Raw genomic sequence first — 27416 nt, 5'->3', positions numbered from 1 at the left:
TTTTAATCAGCGTTTTATAACAGTCCTGCAAAGACTGCAGGCATTCTTGTTGTTTGTGCACTTTTTATTACCACACTTTTCCATTCCAGCCAACTTTCCATTAATGTGTTTCAACAGCACTCTGCAAACTGCAATGGCAGTTTCTTGCTTACCGTCTTTGTGGAAGGTGATGACAACTGGACAAATGCCAAATTAGCAATCTTCCACATATTTTTGCATGTACTGAATTTGATTTGTAGAAATTTACTCAACCGTTTTTTTTGAGCAACATGTCATGTCTGTCAATATTAAAACAGAAAAAGAGTCTAGAGTCTAAAATATGTAAAGATTTTTTAACTTCCATAAATATCTGATGGAAAATATTGAGCTTTTTTGCAATTTTCTAATTTTTTGAGATGCACGTACAATGCATCTCCTGGTTATAGTTATGTTTTCAGACTCAAGGCTGCTAATCTGCAGAAATAGAAGAGCGATGGTTTTGAAAATCTCACTGAAGGTGATTTCGATACAGTGCAGTAATAAGCTGCAGTGCATCCTGCAAAGCACAACATGCCAATAATGTTTCAGACAGTGAAAGTCATATGACTAAGTTGATGTTGACTAACCTGAATTATTTTACTGTAGACAGAAATGACAAGCGTGAACTTGAGATGAGTAACTCAGTAAAAGTCACTCTCACTTCTTGCTTCGAGTTACAGAATAAAGTTAATTTGTAGAAAACATGCAGTAGAGTGCTGTCCTGCCTACAGATTTGATCATCTTATAGGAAAGATTCTCCCCCTGATTAATTGTCATATACGGCGGAAGTCTGGTTTTGGCCAAAACACCGAACCTTGTTAAAATAAACAGGATACTGTAGTGACGTATTTTTCCGAACCATCAGACGGCTGTGTATTATTTTGAGGATGCTTGCCAGTGATTGTGAAAGTTGTGATAACCTGTTCTAGACGGCGAAGGAACATCGGGGTGGAAAATATGAAAAGGTTTCTCCCAAGATGAGATATCCATTTTTTGAAAAATATTCCACGCAATAAGAGTTTTCAATGCACAAAAAGCGAAAACACATACGAAGAACTTTTGACAGCTACGTTCTGAAGATTTAAACAGTTATTAACATTAACCTCCTAGGACCTGGCGTCCACATATGTGGACATCACATTTTGGGTTATTTAGGCCAAAATACTCAATTTTGCCCTACATGGGCCTGATATCCACTTACAAGGACATTATACTGCTACTGTTCTATCAAAATTTTAAACGAGTATCCTCATACGTGGCTCTCATTCTTCTTAAAAACAAAAATAAGGTAAAAAAACAACAACTGGTAATTCTTTGTTTTTACATTCATCGGGCCCCAATATGCCCAAATATCAAAGAGAAATTAAAAATGCATACTGTGGAAGAGTTCGGGTCTTAGGAGGTTAAGATGCATGTTAAAAAAGAACTTCTATTGAGATACATTTACAAGCAAGTCCGATGTTTAACAGAGATATTTTTATATTTGTTTTGGAGCAGCTTAAAATGCCATAATATGGGATTTTTTTTATGGATTTCTTTTATTTTGTTCAGGTCTTGATGTGAAACTTGGAATTGATACAGATGAGCCAAATCAAAAGGCCAGTATTTCAAAGGCTCATTATATGTAACCCTCTCTGACTCAAATCCATCCACCTTCTTGGAGTTCAAAGCACACCACACACCAGGTGAGAGCTGAAAACAGTACCAGAACTCGCTTTGTGTTTACACAAACAGTTACTGCATGTATGGCCCAAATGAATTACATCCACAGTAGAAGACTGCTCTTTGGTTCCATGATTAGTGGACTGGCATTTACATATTTTCTAGTCTTAATGACGATTTAAAGCAATTGAAAGTAAAAACAGCACTTAACCATACATTTATACAGCGCTTCATCTGCCTAACACCTACACATGATTTAGGGTCACCAGTTACCCTAGCACGCATGTTTTTGGACTTGGGGATAAAATCTGTGCATTCACAAACTCCAGACAGAAAGGCCCAAGACAACAAGGAGATTGAGACCAGGAATCCTTAAAGGCTACAGAGTACCTTCCTCTTTATACAATGCAATAACATTAAGAGTTTAGAAAGCTTTACAAAGGCTGTCAAGTCAATTCAGTTTTAATTTTAAAGCGTCAAATCACAAGAACAGTGATTTGATTTCAAAGAGCTTTCAATTGTAAGGTAAAGACCCTACAATAATATAGAGAAACTCCACCAATCACATGACTCCCAAGGAAAAACTCCCTTTTAACAGGAAGAAGCCTCGGGCAGAACCAGACTCAGGCAGGGGCGGCCATGACCAGTTGGGGTGAGAGAAGGAAGAGATGACAAAAGACTTGAAATTAAATTTATCTGTTTAGTTGTGGAGTAACTTGCTATGAAATCTGAGCAAATGAAGACTTGACCACCTGAAAAACAGCATGAGCTGTCTTTACTCCAGCAGACAACGTCTATTCTCCCTCCTTGAAGAATATAATAATTTGAAAGCTGTTTTTCAGGAAAAGAAAGGAAAAACAAATATCCAAAAGGATAACGTGGCCTCAAACACCCTCGTCTTGCTTTGTTTGCTCAACAGTTTTATTAGGAAACTACAAGTGAACACCAAACGTCATTCTGGGGGCACGTCTCGTCACCTGGTAGCCTTTTTCATACGTGTCCAGGCACAAGTATCGACATTTAGGCTGCTGTTTTGAAGCATTCTCTAAATGTATATGGGAGGTGGGGTGTCTACTTTTATAAAAACCGTATACTGCTCTCCGCCAGCATAAAAGGTTTTTGTGTCATATTTAGAGTTGAGTTTAAAGGTTATTTTAAATTTCTTCCAGCAGTTAGACTCATCACTTTAATAACGGCATAAAAGAAAGAGGGTACTTTACCTGCAGGGAGCAACCTAGTTTGGAAGTGTAGGTGTTCAGACAGTGGATGTTTGATTTTAGAACAAAACTTTCCAATTGGAGTTTGATGTTTTGCAACAGTGTCAGTTTCAAGGCCTTAATATCTTCACAGCCCCTCAGTTGAGTGTTATTCCCCTACTGTTGTGGTTAAACAGTATTCACAGCTCATGGCCTGTTCTGTACTCCCACTGCTCCGCTTGTTGTTTTTCTCTTCCCTTCAAATGATCAATTTCCAAAACAGCTAAACCTTTTAAGTCTGGTCGTTGCTGGTAAAAGTCAATCGCATTAACTCTTAAAGGTCAAGAATGTGTCACCATTATGTAGGAAAGCTGTTTCGCAAGCCCCCTTTGAGTAAGATAAACTCAAGACAAAGTAATAACTGTCAGTGTGCTTAGAAGAACTGCCGGGTGACTGCAGCAGTGGTATGTTGGCTTTTTAAAGCTTCAGCTATTTATCTAAAGATATGTTTAGTTTTTGCAGTATTAGACATTCTATTATTTACAATCTACTGCTATGGTGATGTGGTATTAGTTATAAAATTACCCTTAAAAAGAGCAATGTCAGTTTTCAGTTTATCAGTATTTTGTACAGTGGAGACACATTGTAGTTCTTGTATTATTTAAGGTACTATTTAGTCCTATTTGTATTTAGTCAAGTACAGTTAAGAAGAAAACTTGCATAGAAATCAATGTAAAGGCTATGATGACCTTCAAGATGTTGCAACAGAGAAAACCTATAGTTCAGATCTTAAGATTGCACACCTGACTCCCACACATGCCCTGCATTTTAATGCTCGGGGTTTGTGTGGAGATGCGTTGCCACCCCTTAACCACTTACCTTTGAACATATGAGTAGGTCAGGTGTGTTCTACTGTAGAAGAGAAAACCTTGGTTGACAAATGGCACGCACAAGCAGGTTTGGTAAACGGCATTGTCTTGCATCCCCACTGTGCCAGCAGCAAAGAACATGGTTTCAGAATTTAGTTCTAGTTCTTTGGTTAAATACTGCTTCTTTCCACAAAATAACAAAAAAATAGGTCACGTTGGCTCCTTTTCATTAGTTTTCCTATTTGTCTTTTGTCAGATCAGTCACGGTGACCCGATTTATGCAGGTTTGTGAAAACAAAACAATTTGAATAACCCACTTTCCATCCTTTTCTGAGTAAATGACTGTGCAGAATTGTTTATTTTCATAAAATAATAAGCAGGGTTGGGCCAACCATTTGGATGACTTTGCAAAGTGTGAAAATTGCAGATTTCACACAGAAAACATTAATATTTTTATTTTTTTTAATTAAAAAATTGGTACACGGGAGTGGAAATGCAAGGAAAATATTTCTAAAGTCGAACTGTTTGAATCATAAAGATGTCAAATACTTTAATTCTAAAATGCTCGATGAACATGTGAATATTTTGTGTCTCCAACGATGCTGTCACAATTTTTAGCATTTAATGTGCACTGTCAGCTTGTTTATACCTGTTTATTGTGTGTTCTTAACTAGTATTTACCATCAGGCAAGTTATTCCTAGACTATTTCAAGCTGATAAAGTGTGGGAACCTACTTTGCAGCTGCTGACCAAGCTCCTACAAAATTAGCCGGCTATGCGTAAGAGACTCTCTTTATGTGTAGGCCAAAGAAACCAAAGTTAAACTCTTCATTCTGGTTTTGATAACAGAAACTGCTGTCGCAAGATAATTAAAAAACAGCTCATTATGCAGTTTTTTATTCTAAAGCTTTTATGAGATTATCAGATAAGTCACTGTATTGAGCACTTTTTGTGCGATCTGGTCACACTCAGAAGGAAAAAAGAAAAATAGTTTAGCTTTCCTGTCTACTGGAATCAATATATGAAATTCCTCACATTTTATACAAGAAAACTTCCAATCAACTTTGTGGGTTACCATACTGAACTCTAATGCGCTGCAGGCTAATTTCATCAGCATCTTGCCGATGGTAAATTCCGGCTTGCAGATTTACCACTGGCCTTGTAAGCTTGTTTCGTTATGCTTCATTTATCAAACTTCATCTGTGATTGCTTATTTACCCGATGACAGTGTCAACAGGAGCCGAAATCTACATTTTGATATTACAAATAGCAGCTGGTATCATCTTTGAATGCACTAATGATGACTCTGAACAATAAACAATATAAACAAGCCTTGTAAACAAGCTGTGTCATCCCTTTTGTCATAGCAATGAACAAGACCAGAAGAGGCAATCCCCCACCCACGGCAGCTTTGTATCTTCCTGTACACTTACGGTAATGAGCATGCTCACATTTCATAATCATTGATAATCTCCTTCATTTGTCCTTGCATCTAAAACAAAAAAAGTCATCATGTTTCTCTCAGTCAGCATTTTAATTAAAAAACATACACACTTACTTAAAAAATGCCAAGATGCGTGTGTTTCATGCAAACTTTCAACCTCGCGCCTACTCTCTCCACACCACGGCAATGCAAACTGTTCACAAAGGGGAGACCACAGTGTAGGAAATCATACTACTGCAAGTGGGAGTAGGAAGTCAACTACATTATCAAGAAGAAGTAAATAAATCTGCCTCACAGTGTCAAATGCTTGAAGTGCAAACACATGGTGAATTCATGAAGATCCTTTTAACTTTCACTTAAACTGCCTGAAAAGACAAAGAACACATCTTACATTTTGTTTTTAGGCCATGCCACCCATACTGAAACCATAATTAGATGAATTCACATTAGAAGAGCACGTATTAGACACGTATTTTATTTATTGTATGCATAAGAAGAGGTACACGTGCAATAAACAAAAACAAAACAAAGCTGTCATTTACGGTTTGAGCAAGCAATATCAAGTCAAAACAAAAACAAATTATGATACTGATGAGCAACAACTGTGGCCGAGCTACGTAATAATGAAATACAGTAGCAGAAAAATAGACAAATCATTTGTTGACAAAAAAAATCAAACATTTACTTTTGATTGACATCTGGTTTTAGGTCACCTCACACTGATAACTCATGGCAAAAATGGTATTTAGAAAAATGAACGGGGGTCTACTCTTAACCAACTTCAATAAACTGTAAAAGAAAAAAATACAACAAATGTTATTTATTCTTTATTTTCAGTGTAAAGTAAGAAAAAGGCACATAAGCATAACTTGTACACACATCTAATGCATTGCAGATACAACTGTTAAATCAGTCTCCTAATATGATGTCATTTAAGTAACACAGATTAAAATATTTATTCATTCTGTGACATCTCAAGTTCTCAATGTCAGTTTACACTAAAGTGACGTTAATCCAACTTACCTATCGATACCAAGACATTCTAACTATTGTTATATTAATAACAATAAACTAATGTAATTTTAAGAGTTTTGTATCCATTAGTGAGATGTGATTACTGCACCAAGGTAAATACGTATGCTGCTCTGTATGCTCTTGTTGACATTCGGCTACGTCGTTGAAGACAAAGCGCGACTTGAAACAAGCCGCACTTTTTTGTCACTGTGTTTAACACTCTGGCTGACCACAAAGAACATTTCTCAGTGTGGCATGTCACGTCTGACCAAGACTGTTAGTCATCATTGAAAAAACATGTGTCAGTAGAGCATTGTTTTGCAAAGTTCCCTGGAAAAAGCTTGAGATGTTAGTTCTAGATATCTGACGATAACATTTCACTTTCAACTAGTTTTAAAAAGTTTTAATTGATGGCCTTTTTTCATAGTCGCATAGATCAATTAATGTTAGTTTTATGTCAGTTTGAATGAGTAACTACAGTACAACTAATCCAACTAACTCTTGTGATGCTTCGAAATTAAGTGCAGTGCCTCTGCTGTATTGGTGAGGTGCCTCAGAAGACAAAGTAGAATTTCAAAGTTTCCCTCACACATACAATTTTGTGAGAATCTGGTCAGGTTGAAAGCTAGATGTCTATTGTTATGCATCAACTTTTGCCAATTGCTTGCTCATAGTGTGTTGTCTTAATGTTGGGGTTTTTTTCTGTATTACTGTAGCGTCCTTATCTTACAATATAAAGTTGCTATTGTGACTTGGTGCTATATAAATAAAATTACATTTAATCGATGACCATTAACTAGCTGTAAATTCCCCAGACTATTCCCTACGCTACTCTTTTATTAGTTCAAGTGGGCATAACAAGTATGTTGTACCAGGAAACAAGTTGTCTTAATTTCATTATCAACCAATACACAAATGCCAATATTTTTGTCATCCAAGGTTTTGTGGTGTACTTGTACTTGCCATGTAGGTAATAGATGCATGTGGGAACCAAAAAAAGGAACAATAATTTGAAACCACTGGCTGTAGTCTGACTAGTTTTCTATTAGCTTTTAACCAGTATGCAGAAAGGAAGTGTTGAACAGGATATCTGTTGCGTGGATATCCTGGTTAAACTGAAAAAACTGGCTTCTAGCCCAGCAGACTTAACTGCCAGAATAACCGTTTAAAGTGAGCTTGCAAGGGGATAGTCAGTCTCAAACTGGGGCCTTCATTTTTGTTAGACGACATCACCACATTTACCATTTTACATGCATTAGATACAAAAATAATAGAATTGCACTGGGTAATTTCTTCTGTTCGTCTTTAATTTACTCATATTTGTAATGAATAATATGTAACAGCTTTTTTCTCCCTGACTGTCCGTTTAATCAGAATGACTAAACACAACTTTTAATTTTTAGAGGTATTTTTTTAAGATTATTGTTTCTGATTGGAATTGAAAACTGGTGAATCAATTAATACGTATGACATTAATCCAGATAAAGTATTAATGTAAAAATGTAAAGTAAAAATGAGGTAGATTTTCACTTCTTGAGAGGATTTTCCTATTACTGGTTTATTATTTAATCATTAATAAACATTTTGGAGTTTTTTTTACAACTTAAATAAGCTATTTGACAAAAAAATGGGGAAAATGATGCACAAAGACCGTTGTTGGACCTGCAACTGGAAAAAGAAGCTAAGAGCTATGAAATGTAAATGATACATCCTTATGCTTATGTAACACCTTGAACAATCTTGCACCTTTATTTCCACTGCATTTCTTTAATGATAAGGGCATTGTCCCTTATCTCCTCCACTAATCTCTATAATGGGGGAGGAAAGGTTTTATGAATTCCTCATGTCAACAACGCTGCTTTGTAAGACTTTTAGACGTAAAAACACAAACCAGCACACCACAGGTGGGTTAGGAGGGATTCTCTGGTGGTGGCCAGATGAGGAAATTCTTTTGAATTTTGAATCTACCTGAGGACACTTTTTCCTTTCTGTGTGCGCATTACAGAAGGTACTCCTGATAAGACGCTGAGGGTGATGCACCTCTTAGACCAGTCGGAGCCCCCACCCACCTGTTCCCTTACGCTGACGAAGAGAGAAAACAGACGAGAGGGGTTTTCTCTTTCACTCTCACTTCCTCTCTTCTGGTTGCCGTAGATTGTTGTAAAGATTGTGTATATGGAGAGAACTTGTGCACTACCACTGACGGGGCAGAAAGACTGAGGTAGCATGAACATGGACATACTGACTAACCTATGATACAATCTGAAATTCCAAAATGTGTAAGTTGTGAAGTGGAGTAGATGACCATCATTAAATATTCAGTGATATTTCCATAAAAGGTTTCCTATGGCTAAAATATAACTGTCATTAAAGATTGGTTGTCATAATAATAATAATAATAATAATAATAATAATAAACAACAACAATCTATTGTAATAAAAATTGAGCTCATCGACTATATGTCTTTGTCTTTTAAACACAATGACCTCAGAAGCAGATTTTAGTCATTATCTTTTAAAACTGCCCAATGAAAAGTCCCATTTCAGTGAAAGCATAAAGGAGACTTTATGTACATTTGGCATTGACATTCAATTGAACTCACGGACAATGAGATATAATATGGGATATAATTCAGATTGTCAAAATTTCACATCTCCTCATCCTTTCTCATTAAAAACAGTGTGTCAGGAGTCAAAAAAGGAAAACTCTTTCTCTTGACCAAATTATTTAGAAAGTTAAAAATATGAAGGAGAATTCATGAGGACAGTGCCATGAAAATCCAATAGCATGGGTGCTTAATTATGCAATATTAATAGAAAGGTGCATGTTGTTTCATGCAGCCAACATGGTGACAATGTTACTTTAATACCAAGTTTGTGACTGTGATGGACAAAACAATGTAGTCAAAGTGGCAACAGAGCATGAAATGATACAGAGGCAAAGGTGTGTAAAGCTTTTATTTTTTAAACTGCATCCCAGTGATGATGATTGACATGTCTAACATCATGTCAGCACAACACAAACACAACCATACAAACAATGCAATCAATGAGAATTCCTGACAAACAGTCAACAGTCAAGTCAAGCAAAGCTGAGCACGGGCTTTGTCGATCTTTCTGAAGTAGAAGGTTATACAGACCTATGCAACTTCTACAAATAAAAGTGAGAAATATGACTGCTGTGTTCTCTCACTGTGGTGAACCAATGCATCAGATGACTGACATAATGTGTTTGACATAAGCAAAACATACAAAAATTCCCAATATACAGAAGTGCTTTCGTGCCAGTGCGAGTTAAACTACAGACAATAAACCTGAAAGTGAAAGAAAATAAATAGTAATTTTAACCCTTAATTCGGCATTCATAAACATCTTGTTTAAGTTAACCAGAATCGAGTGTTTATTCAATCACTTTTACAAGCTATTCAGTTTTTACACATGTGACAATAAAAAACTAAATATAAGTAATATGTGGTGTTGCTTATCCTTGGAGAATCTTCATTTTTCATTGCAATTTTCTTACATGTGTATTTTTAGTACAAAAAAAATATATTAATTTGAACTAACAAAAACACAAAAGAAAAGACAGGCAATCCAATAGCAATTACCTATACTCCTCATAGCTGTTGTAACATTTTTTTTTAATATATGCATTTTACTATATATACACATATGGATAAAACTGAACTGTTGATCTGTTGCTCACCAAAAGTGGCAGCAACTAAGCTGTTGAGTTATTTGAAGAAAGAACAGACACAATCTTTTCAACCAGTTTTGGATGTGCCTTGAGAGTTACTGATAATAATGAACACCCAGGAACGACCAGATGCCTAACCGCCTCACCTACAAAAATAGTTGATTATCAAATAATTACAATGTAATTACAACATAATGACAACATTTCTTTAGAAAACCTATTTTTTCCCCCTGCAGACCATCATTAATCTGTGAGTCTGTAACAGCATGTGTCATCCTTTTGAAATGACGTGACACTGTCAGCCCGCTCCATAATGACACATGCAACTGTTTCAAGGCATTTCATAAGCAGACCCTCTTAAGCCGCTGTACGTTTCCTTGATCTTGCAAGTGGACAAAGAAATGTGTAAGAGACAAAAGAGTGAAACAGCAGCAAAAAGAACTACTCAGCAAATGTTACTCCAATATTAGCTTACTTCCTTATGCACTATGAAAATACAACATATATATATACATATACACACACATATATATGCATGCGTGTGCGTGTGCATCTATACGTGTGTGTGTGTGTGTGTGTGTGTGTGTGTGTGTGTGTGTGTGTGTGTGTGTGTGTGTGTGTGTGTGTGTGTGTGTGTGTGTGTATCTATACATACACACACAGCTGTTTTTTTCATGTCTCTTTGGTAAAACATTAACTCTTACAAAGGGTTTCCTGTTGTTGCCGAAGATATTTGTCCGTGTAGGTGGCCACAATGCAGTGAATGCATTCAGGTTGTCAATACCACACCTACAAAGAATACCTATGACACGGTACAAGCTGTGGCTCCACTGATTCAAAGTGAAAATGGGAAGTGTCGTCGCCGTTCCTCTAGTTTCCGGGTGAGTCGGGTGCACTCAAACGAGTTTACATTCACACACTAGTATCTATAGGCCCCACGCACGCGCGGCTTGACGCCAGTTTCGGATCACGTAGTGGTGACTGCCAGTGGAAAAGAAAATTTCATTACTCACACACTAGTTTCTGCAGTTTTCCAACTCTGTAAAAGTGGTTTTCCTGTGTCCTCAGGGATAAGTATAAAAAGGTAAGCGACACAAGTATCTGCATTTCCAGTAAAACTTGGGTAAAGCGTCTTTTGGTGAATCGGTGCCTGCTGCTGACACTTAACAATATGAAGCTGATTGTTTTTTGCCTTTTCACAATCTACTGCTGCTCTTTGGTCAAAGCATCTGACATGGAGCGCAAAAAACTACAAGAAGTCCTTAGAGAGCTGAAAATGCTCAAACGCGACTTTCCGGTTAGTTCATCTACATCAACTTTTTAACTGCTTTAACTGCATTTCACAACTTGCTTTCTAGCAAACTAACTTTCATTACCTAATGCAATCTTTTTTGACTTCCTTTTGCAGAACACAGAACTCATGATGAATATTCCACCAAAGGATATTGAGGTAAGCAAAACTACTTTAATCTAAAATAATGCAGACCGTATGGTCACCACTACGATAAATATTGGTGGTTGCTTACTCATTGTTGTTATGCTCCCACTTACTGTAGTTAGTTTGTCAAGCGCCGGGTACTGTAGGAGTACATCAAATGATGTGTGAAATACCAAAATGTGCAGGGTGATAAGCAGCTGTAAAACTCGAAACTTAAAGGCTAAAGGTCCAGATTTAAATTTCGCATCTGCTCTTTGATCACAATACTTAAAAATAAATGACTGTCAGATTAAGTAGCAGAGGAACTGTCATAAAATGTTTACAAAGTAAAATGTAAGCATTTAAAATTTAATTTAGCAAAAATAAAATCCACATAATTAAGTGCTAGACAGGATTAAAACTACATTATACATTTCTTAGTTTAATTAGAAACAAAAATACGACTATTATACAGAGTATTTATTAAAACCTTGCACTATGAAACCATGCATTTTTGTTTTTCTGAGTTGATTTGACTAAGGTGAAATCCTCAAAAAGGCCATATATATTTCAATATTTATAAATAGAAATGACAATATTTACTTTAAAGGCTCTATAGCACATCTTAGCAATGAAACCTAAAAACATTTTGTAAAGTTTTGCAATGCTCTTGTGGTCAAATCCTACATAGTCTCATTATGTACCCTTTATATAACTAGACTTGTAAATGTTTATTAAGATGCACTGCATTACTAGTAAATTCTAATCAGCCTTCTTTCTTGTCAGGCTTATTCATTTTCATTCAGTGAGTCAACTCAAGAGTGTGCTCAGTGCATTTTTTTTCATTTTCTCACAGCTTCCTTTGAGTGAAATGTGATGAGTAATCAAGCAGAGAGCAGACAAAACCATTACACTTCCTCACGCCACCTCTCAAACTGAGCATTTGACAGAATGCTAGAAAACTTTTGAGTCAATATTCTGTTTAACATCTTGCAAATTACAGTTTATCTCACACCGCGAATGATGAGGATTGCCAAGCATCTGATCTTGCTTTGCAAAACAAAGATTATGGTTTCAAAATGAGATCACAACACTAAACCGTAGCAATAATGATAAGATTTAACAATAACTGTAGCAGAATTTCTGATTTTTAAATGCAGCAAAACAAATTATGGCTAATTTGCTAGGCAGACATAAAATACTCAAAAAAACTTTGACCCAAGCTGGCTGAGTTCACGGGTGTCACACCACACTGGAAAATGAGTATCTAAACAGAAACAAGTGTTTCACATGGGAAAAATTGCATTGTACCATCAGCATTTTCATCCAGATTTTTGGAGGGAAACAATTCATACAAAAAAAAAAAAACCCTCTTTCACTTAACAGAAAGTTATCATTGAAATAGTGGAAACTCTGTTTGGTTCAGTTTCATTTTATATAAAAATGTTTTTGTGTGCATCAGATTGGAAAGTCAACTACAATGAAGTCATGAAATGAAACCACAAACAATAGCTTTCTTGGAACAATATTTTTCCTTACATTGAAACAAAGAAAACTCATTTTCATAGCCAACTGTAAATGAAGTAGAACTGTGCATGCATCAAGCTGTTGTGTTCCCTTTGTATGGTGCTCCGTGTGATATATCTCATTTAAAAAATCAAATGTATTTAAAAAGACCAACCGGAACCCTGACACATATATGTGTGTGTGTAAGCTGGGATAATCATGATGTCATATTCACCATCATTTCTTTTTCTTTTCGTAACAGGACTGCTGTTGTCTGACAGCCTTAACTTGCTTTCGGGAGACTCTGCTTCAACATTTTGGCATAAATGGAAAATATCAGAAAAAACTTTACAAGAGTCTTAATCATACCCTTACTGTAAGTACATTGTTCGGGGTGGGACTCACATAATAATATACCTTAAGTCCTATTCTAAAGACTAATGTCAACATTTTAGTACACTGCATTTCTAAAACTGGCATATTTCTTTCAATCATTGCAGATCAGTGGACTGAACTTTTGTAACACAGAAACTTCTACGGTAAGTAAAAATTAGTCAGCATTGCTTTTTTTTCTTGATTGTGACTATTGTTTTTTTGGTCTGTACACAGACTCTTGTAGTAAACGACCATTTAAGTAAACTCCTTTCTTCTTTGTTTCTTTTTAGACCAACTGCTCAACCTGCCACTCACATCCTAAGGAAAAAGCATCAGAGTTTTTCAACAGACTGGAGTCTCTGGTTCAAAGGGTAAGGCTATTTCAGATATATTTCAGAAAGCTATACATAAAATACTAGACCATTTTGTTTTTACAGTAAGCTTAAAATAAAAAGGCTATGCTCTTTAATATGATCATAAATGTATTGATGCTTGTACAGCAAATTAAGTATTTATTTTCATCCATTTTTAGGGTCTAAGCAGAACCAAATGAGATGAGCTGAAGATCCATTAGCAACTTTAGAGAAGACACTACTTTGTAAAGGGCCAAGCACGTCGAAGATTGCGTCTTACAGCCTGATAAATATTTAACTTATTTATTATTTATTTATATTGAAGTGGTTAACTCACTCAAGCTATCAGGAAAGCTGCTCTGCTGCCACCTTGTGGACTTCGTACCCTCAGTCAGTGAGAGGGAAAATTAATTTATTCATTCATTTTGTAGTTCTCAAAGAATAGTTTAATAATGACATTTATACTGTGTATGAATTTCCTTAGTGCATAAATTATTTTGTAAACCAACCAACCATCTGAAAATATCAAATTAATTACCATATATTATTTGATGTGCCTAGTTTATATGAAGGACAGATTCTCTGCTTGTAGCAGGAACTGAAAGACAAGTGTTCTATTTTTTTTATTTATTTATTTTTTAGCAAATGGGCATTTTTTTTTTCATTCTGGCAGTAGTCCATTGTATAGTTAACAAGTCGTAACTTTCTCTTGTCAACTTCATATAAAAGGCAGGTTGATATTAATAAAGACAGTGTCTAACTGTGCTATCAAACTGTATTTATGATATAGTTTATATGTTTAGATATTTATTGTTTAAATGTTTGATACCAATTACAAGTTTTTAGAATTACTTTTTTATACGTGCTGGACTAACTGAGAAAAATAAATATAAATGAAATTCACAGAAAGTGAAGAGAAATTGTGTTGATGTTATCCATGTTTTTTGGTTGTTTTTTGTGCTCGTATGACGGGATGTGAATGGGTTAACGAGGCATGTTGTTCAAAGTGCTTTGAGTGCTCGAGTAGAGTAGAAAATCACAAATAAAAGAACCAGTCCGTTTACTATGTTTTGACCTGACATGGTTCTGGAGGCACTTCCTGAAATGTAAAGATACATTTTCCAGGAGCTTAAGTTTAATCCAAGCGTTGCATTTGCATTCAGAAGCTGTAAAACAACAACATGTGATCAAACAAGCTTTGACACACTTGCAGCTATATCCAAAAAGACAGCTGGAACACTAGGAGTAGCTAAATCAATATATCTCTGAAGAAGAGAGAATTGGTAAAATGAATAGGTTGTCCTGGGTGTTCATGGAAGACAACAGTGATGGATGATCACAAAATCTTTCCATGGTAAAGAACGACACCTTCTGGACAAGACTGTGTACAAGAGAGCAGAGGCTTGCACAGGCTTCTTCAAGGTTCAAACCATACTAGTGTCATAAAACTCCGAGCAATACTCTAGGAGTGGAAGCAAATCTTGTGAAAATGAAAAAGTGCCCATGACAACACAAGAACCATGGCTCTGAGACCCAGCCAGGGTTTCGGTTGAGCTCATTGTGAAACCTGGCCTCACCCTATCATGTGATTTCCTTGAGGTCAAATGGCAGAGGTGTGAGTGGGCGTTAAGGTGTCTGGGAAGGGATCTCAAAACTGGTTTATAGATGTGACTAATGTTTTCTGAAGATACAGTTAGGGCTATATCTATTTGGACACTGACACAAGTTTAGTTATTTTTACCTGTTTACTGAAACATATTCCAATTATAGTTACATAATGGACATGGACATACTCTGTAGACTCTCAGCTTTTGTTTCAGGGTATCCACATTCAAATTGGATGAAGGGTTTAGGAGTTCCAGATCCTTAATATGTGCCATCCCCTTTTTAAAATGTCCAAAAATAAATGTAGAGTTGACGCAAAGGCTATTTCATGGGCAGGTGGGGGCAATTTTTTCGTTATGTCATTATTAATTAAGCAGATATAAAGCCTGGAGTTGATTTGAGGTGTATTTGGAAGATTTTGCTGTAAACAGACAACATGTGGTCAAAGGAGCTCTCTGTGCAGGTGAAACAAGTCTTCCTTAAGCTGTGAAAAAAGAAAAAAAGCCATCTGAGAAATTGCTACAATACTGGGAGTGGCAAAATCTACCGTTTGGTAAATTCTGAGAAAGAAAGAAAGCATCGGTGAACTCACCAATGGAAAAAGACCTGAAAGTCTATGGAAGACAACAGTGGTGGATGATCACAGAATAATTTCCATGGTGAGGAGAAACCCCTTCACAACAGCCAACCAAGCAAACAACCCTCTCCAGGAGGTATGAGTATCGATATCCTCATAAAGAGAAGGCTACATGAATGTAAATACAGAGGGTTCACTTCAAGGTGCAAGCCACTCATAAGCCTCAAGAATAGAAAGGCTAGAGTGAAGCTTGCTTAAAAAAAAAAAAAAAAAAAAAGAAGAGAGCATTAAAAAACAAAAACAAAAAAAAAAACCCAAAACAGCATCTGGTGATGCCCATGAGTTCATTTCTTCAGGCTGTCATTGAGCGAGCAAAGTGTTTTCAACCAAGTGTTAGAAATGAACATTTTATTTTCAGTTATCTAATTTGTCCAATTTTCTTGAACCTTTGAAATAAAGGGGCAATCTCTTTGTTGTTGTGTAACTGTAAATGTATATGTAAAAGTATGTTACATGTGAAGTCATCAAAGTGTGATAAGTAAACCAGGCAAGATGGTGGACCTAAACCAATGACCCTCTTGCCGTAAGGCAACAGTGCTAACCACTGTAACCAGTAACCGTAAAACTATAGTAAAAAATAACCAGATATTACTATAATCAAAAATACCAGCACTGATTCTAAGTAATAATTGTCTAATAATTGTCTTATGGCATGTGTAATCAAATATTGCTTGGATGGAGAATCAGTCGTTCCCATTAAAACTTTAATGTTAAGTTATGAAATGAAACAGCCTTTTACCATTAATAGGTCGCTGAAATAGCAGTTCCGACTAGGATATACAAAAACACAGGTGTCGAAGTCCAGGCTTTGAGGGCTGGTGTTCTGCAGGCTTTAGATGTGCTTTGATCCAACACAGCTGATTTAAAGGGCTGAATTGCCTCCTCAACATGTCTTGAAGTTGTCCAGAAGCCTGTTAATGAACTAATCATTTGATTCAGGTGTGTTGACCCAGGATGAGATCTAAAATCTGCAGGACACCAGGCATTGAGGCCTGGAGTTCGACACCCCTGTACTAATGGTAGGGTAGGATTGTAATTCTTGAGGAGCGAAGATGAAGAACCTACCCACCACCAGAGGGCAGTATATTGGCAAGTGTTAAATATATATTAAAGTGTATTAAGACTTTCAAAAAGACTTGAACACATAAAAATCCAGTGTTTGCTGTTCAAACCTAATGAAATCTTTTAGAGAATATCATAAATGTACAGATTTATGCTCATATAGTGTTTAACATAACATCAAACTTACGCAGCCTTAAAAAAAGCTGAATTTTTACAAGTAAAATCCAAGTAATACATGCGAGTAACCTTGTTCTTTCTGAATTTTTCACCAATGTTTTTGAATGTTATGAACAGGTGGATTTACAGAGTTTGCAAATGTGGTAAAACCATGTGTGAAAACATATATGAGAAGAATACCACAGACTTCAAAGATCATGCAGCAACCTGGCAGGCCACTAAAAACTCTCACAATGACATAAGTGAACATGTTTTTTTTTTTAAAACAGGTGTCCCCGCTACAAACATGGACTTCCCAGATGATAAAGGGGGATTTCAGCAAAACAAACTCACTCACTCATCTGTTTTAACCAAGATGAACTTCACACCTGTGAAAAAAAAGTCCTGCAGACCCTGTGGGTTCAACCACTAGAAAAAGCTTTGGTCAAGCACAAAAACAAAAACAAGAAAAACAAAAAACAGAACCACTCAAGATGATGAGTCATGAATACTGAATTGCGCTTTATTCTTATTCATTCAATATGATCAGCATACTTTAAAATATACTGATAATAAATGCTTTCTTGGATAAAAAAAAATTGGGGTTTTCTGAACCGTAAACAAAGCTTACGACAGGTGCCAACATCGCCTATAAGTGTCTTTCCAGGCAAAGAAGAAAAATATGTTTTGTGTAAAGGTCAGATCAGCAACTCCCACAAATGGAATCAATTTTATGTTTCAAAGATGGTGAAATTTCCCTTTCTGGGTACAACACCAATTGTGATACTCTAGATGAGTGACAAATGAAGGGATTTTTCCTTTCATAAAAAACAAACAGTGCCACACCAGACCCGGTAAGGAGACTGACCACCAAGAGAAAAGATCTAGTGTTCACAGTCATATTGGGATCATAAGAGCTGTACTACAAAGCATGATCAAGTTATCCAGGTGTGGTGACCATAAAGGCAGACTTTTTAAGTGTTACACGATTTGTTCTCTTTTAATCTTTTAACATGGTGCACACCCCATGTGCTTCTGGGGAGATTATATCTGTCACATTTACTGTAATTATTTCGCTATGCTATTAGCAATACAGAGTGCAAAGTCTGAGAAGGTTTATAAAGTACTGATGCAGTATTGATATTGTTTTCTCAACACTGAAGACTAATGTAGCAAGTATCCATGATCACAGCTAACAGTATACCTACTATGTATGTATTTAGAACATTCATATTAAAATGAGGCTTACTCACTTAATCCACGATTCCAGTCAAAACCTCCGCTGACATATACATGCAAATTGGGCAAGTAGGAAAGTAGTTAAATATTAACTGCTACAACCCACACTGAAACATGGAGTTTTCAGTGTGCTCAGTCATAGGGGAAGTATTTGGAAAAAAGAATCAAATCAACAAAAAACTACTAAAATAATTATCTCTTGTCTCCTGTGGGGAAGGAGGAAAGGATTTAAGGAAGGAAGAAACTGACTTATATAGAAGTCTACTTGTGCAGTAAGTCTCCCTCTCTAACAAGAGGGGAGCATGATGAGAAAATGGAGCGAGTACTTTGAGGAGGTGATGAATGAAGAAATGAGAGAGAGAGTAAACAGATGGAGGACAGTTAGTGAACTATGACGATGATGAAGATTGGAAAGATGGTCGTTCGAGCTGACATACCTGTAGAAATATGGAGATGTCTAGGAGAGAGGGCAGTGGTCTTTTGAACAAGATGGTTTAACAGAATCTGGTAGAGTGAGAAGATGCCTGAGAAATAAAGAAGAAATTTACTGGTATCGACTTTCAAGAACAAGGGTGATATGCTATACCTGTTGCACTGTTCCTTTGTTGTTTTAGACAAAGTAAATGATAAGGTACCACGAGTGGAACTGTGATACCACATGAAGAAGCCAGGAGTGGCAGAGAAGTATGCAAGAGTATGAGTGTGTGACAGTATTGAGATGTGCAGCAGGAGTGACAGGTGGGTTCAAGGTGGTAGTGGGATTACATCAGGGATCCACTCCTTTGCAGTCTGAGTCTCCATGGACTATGATGTTTTTGCACACATCACTGGAATCTGTAATGAGAGTAGTGAGCAGACGGAAGAGAGCCTGGAGAGGTGGACAGAATGAGAGAGAGAGATCAGCATAGCAAGCTGCAAAGAAGGTAGATGAGTTGTGTGTAGATGAGTCTGCAAAGAGAGGTGAGGAAGAGAGTTCAAGCAGGGTGGATTTGGTGTAGATGAACATTGGCAGATTTGTGACAGAAGGATAGCAGAAGAGTGAAAGGGAAGGTCTAAAAGATGGTAGGGAGACCTGCTATGATGTACGGTTCAGAGATGGTGGCACCAACAAAAAGACCGGAGGCTGAGCTGGAACTGGTGGACCTGAAGATGTTAAGAGTTTTATTGGGACCAAACAGACAAGATTAGAAATTAGTATATCAAAAAGGACAAGTCAGGTTAAGAGGCTTGGAGAGAAAGATACAGAGCCAAAGCTTAGATGGTTTGGACATGTGCAGAGGGTAGTGGACATACTGGACAAAGCATGTCGAAGACAGAGCTGCCAGGCAGGAGGAAAAGAGAGAAACCACAAACAAGGTTTATGGATATCCTGAAGCAGGACATGAGGGTTGCTGTCATAGAGGCAGATGCTAGGGATATGGTGAGATTGAGTGGAAGAAGAAAGACTGATGGAATAGATGGATGGATTTAGAGGTGTAAAAAAAAAAAAAAAAAAAAAAAAAAAAAAAAGCCGCACCATCCATCCATGAATCATCTAGGTCAAATGGCAGCAATATAAGCAGAGGCCAGGCCAGCCAGGCCTCCCTATCCAGATGCCCAAACCTCCTCAACTGGCTGTTCGGTGCAGAGGAGTAGCAGCTCTACTCTGAGCCTTTCCTGAATTACTGAGCTCCTAACTTTTATCTCTAACCACATAATTCCTGAAGCATTTAAATGCCATTACCAGATGTCGTCTGACTTTTACTTTCGATCCCTCTCATTGTCTGTGGTGTTTTTTTGTTTCTCTTTCCCCTCATCCTCCAACCAGTCATGGTAGATGGATGTCCCTCTATGAGCCCAGTTCTCCCAAAGATCTCTTCCTGTTGGAAGAAAGATTTTTCTTCCCAGTGCTGCAAATGTATGTGGATAGGGGATTATCTGATTGTTGAGGTTTACCAGATGACAGATAACATTAAGCACCACGAAGCAACTGCTATGCAGATAAAACTACATAGCAGTTGTTAATTTATTTTATTTTATTTTTTTTAAAAAAACGTGCCAAAAATCTTGTTTTTCCTCACAAATTTTTTTTTAAAACAGACCATAAAGTGGGCTTATGCACTTTGACAGATATTATTTGAACTTCTGAATGTTACCATTTTGATTATACATATAACCATTATATACACAGCTGTTCACTGGGTGGTTTTATGGTGCACATTTTGCTGATACATAAAAATCAGCAATCAATAAGAACTATTTTTGAAACCACATTGTGCACTTTACCTGCCATCATTAAAACAGGTAATCTGTAATAAAGGTTGGCTAAGTTCACTGTTCAAGAAACAGCCTGGAGGATACTGATTCAGCACCAAACTGGTTTCGCTTTGATCTTTTAAGAAAACACCCCAGCGTTGCCAAGCTAAAGCAAACTTTTGCACTGCAATAGGGAATTGCCTTTTTTTAAACAGCTGAAACCACATTGTGCAGACTGCAAACAACCCAAGCAGCTGTACTGCAGAAAACATATGCATACATTAAAAAAAAACAAAAACATGGTGTGTGCCTGGTGAATGCTTTTATGAGACCATCTCTATTGTGAGTGTCTTGATGTGGGAAAGTGCACAACAGGTTGAGGGTTTTTCCTACTGTGTCTGTAAAAAAAAAAAGTACAATATGAATTTGTGAAATGCAAAAGGCTTACAATGGCTCATGTCTCCTTCAGATTTAGGAAATGCTAAATGATTAATTAATTATTTCCTTACAACAGTGGACAAACAGATGGCTGAGCAGACACACAACCTGAAACGCATGTAGCCACTTTTGCAAACTAAAATATAAATGTTTTAAAAGTAAATTATACGGCAACAAAAATATAAATTATTTTACATCTAAAACGTGAAAACAAACTTCTGTTTTCTAAGTATTAGAAAAGGTTTGCTTGAGGCTTGGAACCACAGCCGCTCTTTTTCTGTAAACTTGGTGATAACTGTTTAAACTTTTTAAAATTGTGAATCAAGACTTTTCTGTCTTTGTCAAGACTAGGGATGGGTACCGGTATCTGCTGCCATTATGGCACCGGTTCTGACATAAACGGTAGTAACCAGACCGAAAAGCAGCGCGCATTTTGGTGCTTTTTTTCCTGAGATGGATTCTAGCCAATCATTTTACCTTTGCAAGCGTAGTAGGCGGGCCCAGGTACGTACGTTCTTTTAGAGCAGAGCTACAGATTAAAAATGCCCAAGGCGAAGCGGTCAAATTCTGGCTGTACTTCACAGCAAAAGATGCAAACTCAGCAGCCTGCAACAAGTGCTTTAAGGTGATACTGTGCAAAGGAGGTAACTCCTAGAATCTGTTGAAACACCTGGCGATGTATAGCATTTTGTTAAAAGCCGAGAAATGCGCCGTATTTGATAGCTTGCTGCAAGACCTCACACCGTGCACATCTACTGCGGGTGGGTTGCCTGTTATCGGACCCGGAGTTAGCAACATCCCCCAAAACCCGAAGAGTAGAGTCCTGGCCCCTAGCCCTGCCAGTGTAGCAGAAATGATGACGGATGATGATGGCAGCAGCAGCCGTTCTTCTCGGCGTGAGTAGCTTAATGTTGTTCATGTGTAATTTACGTTGAGTACGCTAACCACGTTATTCAATTAATGCATGTAAGGTGAACTAGCAAACACTGTCGTAGTTACATGAGGCTGTCTTCTTGTTTGATGGCAGATGCTCCCTTCACCCTGGCCAAAAAGGTTAAAATGACCAAAGAAAAAGTGAAAAACAGTTAAACATGAGAGGTTTTTGGATAAAGTTTGTGTTTTTTCCATTGTTTAAGCACTGCTTCCAGCCAAGAGTGATGCCATAAATCCCCTATAGCTGCAGAAAAGGCTAACATTGTTATCTTTTTACAAAAAAAACAGCTGAACATGAGAGGTTTTTGGACCAATTTTGTGTTCTCCATTCTTTAAGCACTGGTTCGAGCACCGTTTAAGCACCGGCACCGTTTCAAAAGTACCAGTTTGGTACTGGTATCGGATAAAACCGAAACGATACCCATCCCTAACCAAGACACGAGACCACAGATTCTTCATGCGTTCCCATGTACTTTCTCCATTAACATGTGTTCTCCACATTTTAGCGCTACATGTTTCACAGAATAACAAAAATAGATGCATATCAAAAGCTCATAAAGTGTTAAAGTGTTGCAATATGCATATTGCAACACTTTATCTACTAAAATGTAGATTTCACAAGTCTCAAAGTCTTTTTGACAAGTGCACAAGCTTAGTTTTTTTCTCAAATGGGCATATTTGGTTTTCAATGCTAACTTCTCATTAATACACCAATGAAAGAAAGCATTTAAGTTGTTTAATGGTATGATTGTACAAATGACGGTTGACCAAAATGCAAAATTCATACCTTTCCCCTCAATGAAATGATTACCTATGTAGTTTACGTTGTTCATAATAACTACTTAGGTTTAATACCCAACCCTCACAGTGAGGGTCTTGGTGTAAGCTAGCTGGAACTTTTGTCATCACTTTCGGGGAATAATTTTGGTTTAATTTCTGACACTTAGTGCATATCACTAAGATAATCACAGATTCATTGATTACAGGTCCATGCTAAAAGAAAATGTTCCATACGCAACACATTCTTTTCAAGTTTCAGTTCTCTGAACCCGTCACCTTGAGATTACTGATGCCTATGAAGCTCAAGAAACGCCCAAACATAATGACTGTTCTCACTAATGAAAAAATGGTAACAATTACAGTATCTCACAAAAGTGAGTGCACCCCTCACATTTTTAAAAATATTTTATATCTGCTTAAGGCACAACACTTAGATACAATGTAAAGTAATCAGTGTACAACCTGTATAACATTATAATTTAGCTGTCCTCGCAAAATAATTCAGTACACAAGAATGAATGTCTAAACTGCTGGCAAAGTGAGTACACAACTAATTGAAAATGTCCAAATTGTGCCCAAATTGTCAATATTCTGGTGGCCACCATTATTTTCCAGCAATGCCTTAACTCTCTTGGGCATGGAGTTCCACTGGAATCCTCTTCCACTCCTTGATGACGACATCACGGAGCTGATGGAAGATGTTAGAGACCTTGTGCTCCTCCACTTTCAGTTTGAGGATGCCCCACAGATGCTAAATAGGATTTAGGTCTGGAGACATGCTCGGCCAATCCAGCACCTTTACCCTCAATTTCTTTAGCAAGGCAGTGGTCGTCTTGGAGGTGCGTTTGGGGTTGTTATTGTTGGAATACCATCCTGTGGCCCAGGTTCTGAAGGGAAGGAATCATGCTCTGCTTCAGTATATCACAGTAAATGTTGGCATTCATGGTTCCCTCAATAAACTGTAGTTCCCCAGTGCAGGGAGTACTGATGCAGCCCCAAACCATGACACTCTCACCACCATGCTTGACTGTAGGCAAGACACATCTGTCTTTGTAGTCCTCACCTGGTTGCTGCCACATACGCTTGACACCATCTGAACCAAATAAGTTTATCGTGGTCTCATCAGACCACAGTACGTGGTTCCAGTAATCTCTGTCCTTAGTCTGCTTGTCTTCAGCAAACTGTTTGCAGGCTTTCTTGTGCACCATCTTCAGAAGATGGGGCGACAGCCATGCAGACCAATTTGATGCAGTGTGCGGCGTAATCAGGGTGCTGCCAGGCTGACCCATCGCTCTAGCAATGCTAGTAGCACTCATACATGGAGATGACGCTGAGCATGTGCAATCAACTTCTTTGGTCGACCATGGTGAGGTTCGTTTCTGTGTGAAACCTGTCCTGTTAAACCACTATATGGTATTGGCCACTGTGCTGCAGCTCATTTTCAGGGTGTTGGCAATAGTCTTATAGCCTAGGCCAGTGGTTCCCAAACTTTTTTTGCTGCCCCCCCCCCCCCCCTTTTTTTAAAAAAATAAAATAAAATAAAACAAGAAAAATGTTCGTGGCCCCCCTGCGCACAAACACATCTTCCAACCACACACACCTATATTTTGTTTTCAAACTCCATTGCGGTTTATTTCACACCTCAAACATTTAGTAAACAATTAAGCAAATACAAGTAAACTGCAATAAATTACATGTGGTAATAAAATACACTACTAACTGTTTTACGCTACGTCCACACCTACACGGGTATTTTTGAAAACGCAGCGGTTTCTGTGTGTTTGGACCTTTCGTCCACATGTAAACGGCGTTTCAAATCACCGAAAAAGGAGATTGTTTAAAACTCCTTTTTTGCGTTTACGTGTGGACGAGGAATACAGAGTTCGTCACGCAACGTCAAAGGTATGTGCCTTTTTTCACATCACGCTTGAGATGTTTACATGAGATGAATTGCAGAATGGCAGATAGAGACAAAATACTGTTAATCTTACTATATTCAGGTTTTACACGCTTACATACACACACGCAGTTACTGTCCCTCCATTTAGAAAGGCAGAGGCGTCACGGTGTAATTATTTTACGTGTAGTTGTTTTTTTTCCTGTGTAATAATATTCAACATTGCTATCAATGCATTTTTCAAACAATGCCTCTCTGTGCAAAATGGGTTCAAAAACATAAACAGCTGTGGGATACTGTTTGATTTGAACAGAGGGAACAAATCGTGGCAGGAACGGCTTGATGTTGTTTGTGTCCCACTGTAACTTTACAGTATAAACAGCTAACATCTCCGAAATGTCAGAAGTAGTTAGTCATTACAACAAGAGTTTGTGAACTAAAAATCAAGAATGTGGGATAGAGCCCAGCGCTGCTCCCAATGAAGGGAAAACCAATTCTGCAGGGGAGACCTACCTTGGCACTTGTCCAGGTGAAGCCAAAGGGAAGATTTGTTCACCATATTTTTTAGTCTTTGGCTTAGAATGAAGTTGGTTTGGAAACATATTCAGCGACGCTTCATCTCCTGCTTTGCGTTTGTGTGGGCGCCACGCCAAAAACCTGTCCATTATGCTAGCAGTGTCCAAGCGGTCATTTTTTTTTTTTTTTTTTTTTCATAGTGCCCCCCCCACTGGGACCCACACTTTGGGAAGCTCTAGCCTAGGCCATCTTTATGTATAGCGATAATTCTTTTTTTCAGATCCCCAGAGAGCTCCTTGCCATGACGTGCCATGTTGAACTTCTAGTGACCAGTATGACCAGAGTGTGAGCGATAACATCAAATTTAACGTAACTACTCCTGATTCACACCTGAGACCTTGTAACACTAACGAGTCACATGACAACTGGGAGGGAAAATGGCTAACTGGGCACAATTTGGACATTTTCTTTTAGGGGTGTACTCACTTTAGTTGCCAGTGGTTCAGACATTAATGGCTTTGTGTTGAGTTATTTTGAGGGGAAAGCAAATTTATACTCTTATACAAGCTGTACACTGATTAAATTACATGCTTTAAAGTGTCATATCTTCAATGTTGTCTCATGAAAAGATGTAATAAAATATTTACAAAAAAGGGAGGCGTGTACTCACTTTAGTGAGATAGTGTATGTTTTATCCTCTAAATACCCAGCTAATAAGACACTGAGAAATACAGAAAATAAACACTTCCATGTAAATGTGTGTCAATTATTTCTGCAACAAATTTTATTGAAAAGGCAAAGAAGCAGAGCATTAAGTTGTTGCCTGAAATATATTGGAAATTTTGCAGAGCTGAAAATGAAAATATACTCGCAAACGCCAGTGCTACCCCTCAGTGTCCTATGAGATGCACATATGGTATCAATTTGATGATCTTACGTAGCCTTGTTCTCGACTTATCACATTCAAAAGATTTTCAGAAAACTAACTCCGTCCTCGACCGTCACTGGGATTTGAACCCGTCCGAGAATTTTAGTAGATGTCTCTATGGTATAAATTTGAAAAGTGATTTTCTGAAAGGTTGGCCTCTGACCTTAAGGTCAAATTCACAGAGATTTAAACTTGACTAATTTTTAGTAGATGCACCTATGGTGTAAATTTGAAAATCATACCTTGCCTCATTCTCAAGTTATGACATTCACAAACTTGGATGTCCACCCCACCCTCCCATCAGGGTGACAATACCCTGTAAACCTTTTACAGCTGAGGAGTAAAAAAACCCTTCATGATAGTGTAAGGGAAAAGAAAAAAAAAAAATCCCTTTTTGGACAGGTGGTGGCGTGGGGGAGAACCACAACAATGCTTCGTCCCCTTTAGTGACGCAAGCTTGTGGGCAACATATAGTAAAAACAATGGACTAATGTCAAATTTGTAACAGATACCTGACTCAAATCAGGGAAAAGTCAGCAAAGCCACTATCTGACTCTATGCTGCGGTGGCCTGTGGTAACAACTTAAACAAATGTCTCCAGTGACATCAATACAATCACGGAAACCAAAATTTTTTATTTCCTTTTCATTCTTTCTGTGTGGTGAGATATGGTGCAACTTCGGTCAGTATGCAATTTTAACAACTTTATCCCACAGTGTCACAGGAAGTGAAACATGGACTCTTGCAAAAAGGCACCAGAGGTACATTTGATCCAAGTTTTGTTACAACTAAATGACATTAAAAATATTTAGAGTGACTAATAGTGACAGGTTTTTTTTTTTGCTAACAGGAAGCAGCAATCTGTGCAAAATGTCACTTATTCTTAAAAATGATCCTATTCTATATCGTATATTCAGGTAAAGAAATGCATAATAATTATTAGAAAAGCGCAAGAAGATGTTTCCTAATACGGATAAAATGCACTACAGGGCAATGCAGAATCCTAGTGGGACAGATGCACACAGTAATTGTGTGTACTTTATTTTCTGTACCCCTTATCTTCTAATGTCCCACACTAACAATAAACCCCCCCCCCCAAAAAAACGTCTAAGAAGTCCGGAAATCATGTGGGCAATATTGGTTAAAAATCATGCCTTAAAAATCTTCAAGATATATGGCTAAAACTGTTAAAGTCACAAAAAAGAAGATTTAAATCAGAGAAAGCTGTTATTGGACTGAAAAGTGTCCACTTTAAAAATATAATATGCATCGAAGTAAATAATAAAGTATTACTATATACTACATTGTTAGTACCAGGTTCAAATTCATTTTGCAATCATGGGTCAAAATCACAGTTAGCAATGCATGCAACTACACTCTCCATATTAAAGCAGTCATTTACCAACTAAGGTTTTAGTAAAAAGTATTTAAAAAAAAAA

The 27416-nt window shown here is 37.4% G+C and overlaps 1 protein-coding gene and 1 long non-coding RNA gene across 4 annotated transcripts in view; one reads left to right on the top strand and one right to left on the bottom strand.

Moving 5' to 3' along the window:
- The first annotated feature begins 10504 nt into the window (after positions 1-10504).
- Positions 10505-14417, top strand: il21 (interleukin 21). 3 transcript variants are annotated; one of them, XM_040010452.1, is made up of 6 exons: positions 10505-10984; positions 11127-11197; positions 11309-11350; positions 13086-13199; positions 13324-13362; positions 13489-13683. In XM_040010452.1, the coding sequence occupies exons 2-6, from the start codon at positions 11135-11137 to the stop codon at positions 13615-13617; spliced, it is 387 nt and encodes a 128-aa protein (XP_039866386.1). In that variant the 5' UTR covers positions 10505-10984; positions 11127-11134; the 3' UTR covers positions 13618-13683. The 3 variants fall into 3 exon arrangements, with proteins under 3 accessions (XP_039866386.1, XP_039866384.1, XP_039866385.1); XM_040010451.1 differs by adding an exon at positions 13731-14417 and having other exon boundaries at positions 10510-11197; positions 13489-13569; XM_040010450.1 differs by having other exon boundaries at positions 10505-11197.
- LOC120720679 overlaps positions 13397-27416 on the bottom strand; it is a 30689-nt gene continuing 16669 nt past the window's right edge. The window contains exon 2 of the long non-coding RNA XR_005693006.1: positions 13397-18774. This is a non-coding gene — a long non-coding RNA (uncharacterized LOC120720679). The remainder of the gene's footprint in view (positions 18775-27416) is intronic.

The sequence above is a fragment of the Simochromis diagramma genome, unplaced genomic scaffold (genome assembly GCF_900408965.1).
Source record: "Simochromis diagramma unplaced genomic scaffold, fSimDia1.1 OVJJ01000585.1, whole genome shotgun sequence".
NCBI classification, from domain to species: Eukaryota; Metazoa; Chordata; class Actinopteri; order Cichliformes; family Cichlidae; genus Simochromis; species Simochromis diagramma.
Note: the sequence above shows the minus strand (reverse complement) of the source record. Positions and strands in the feature narration are given on the sequence as shown.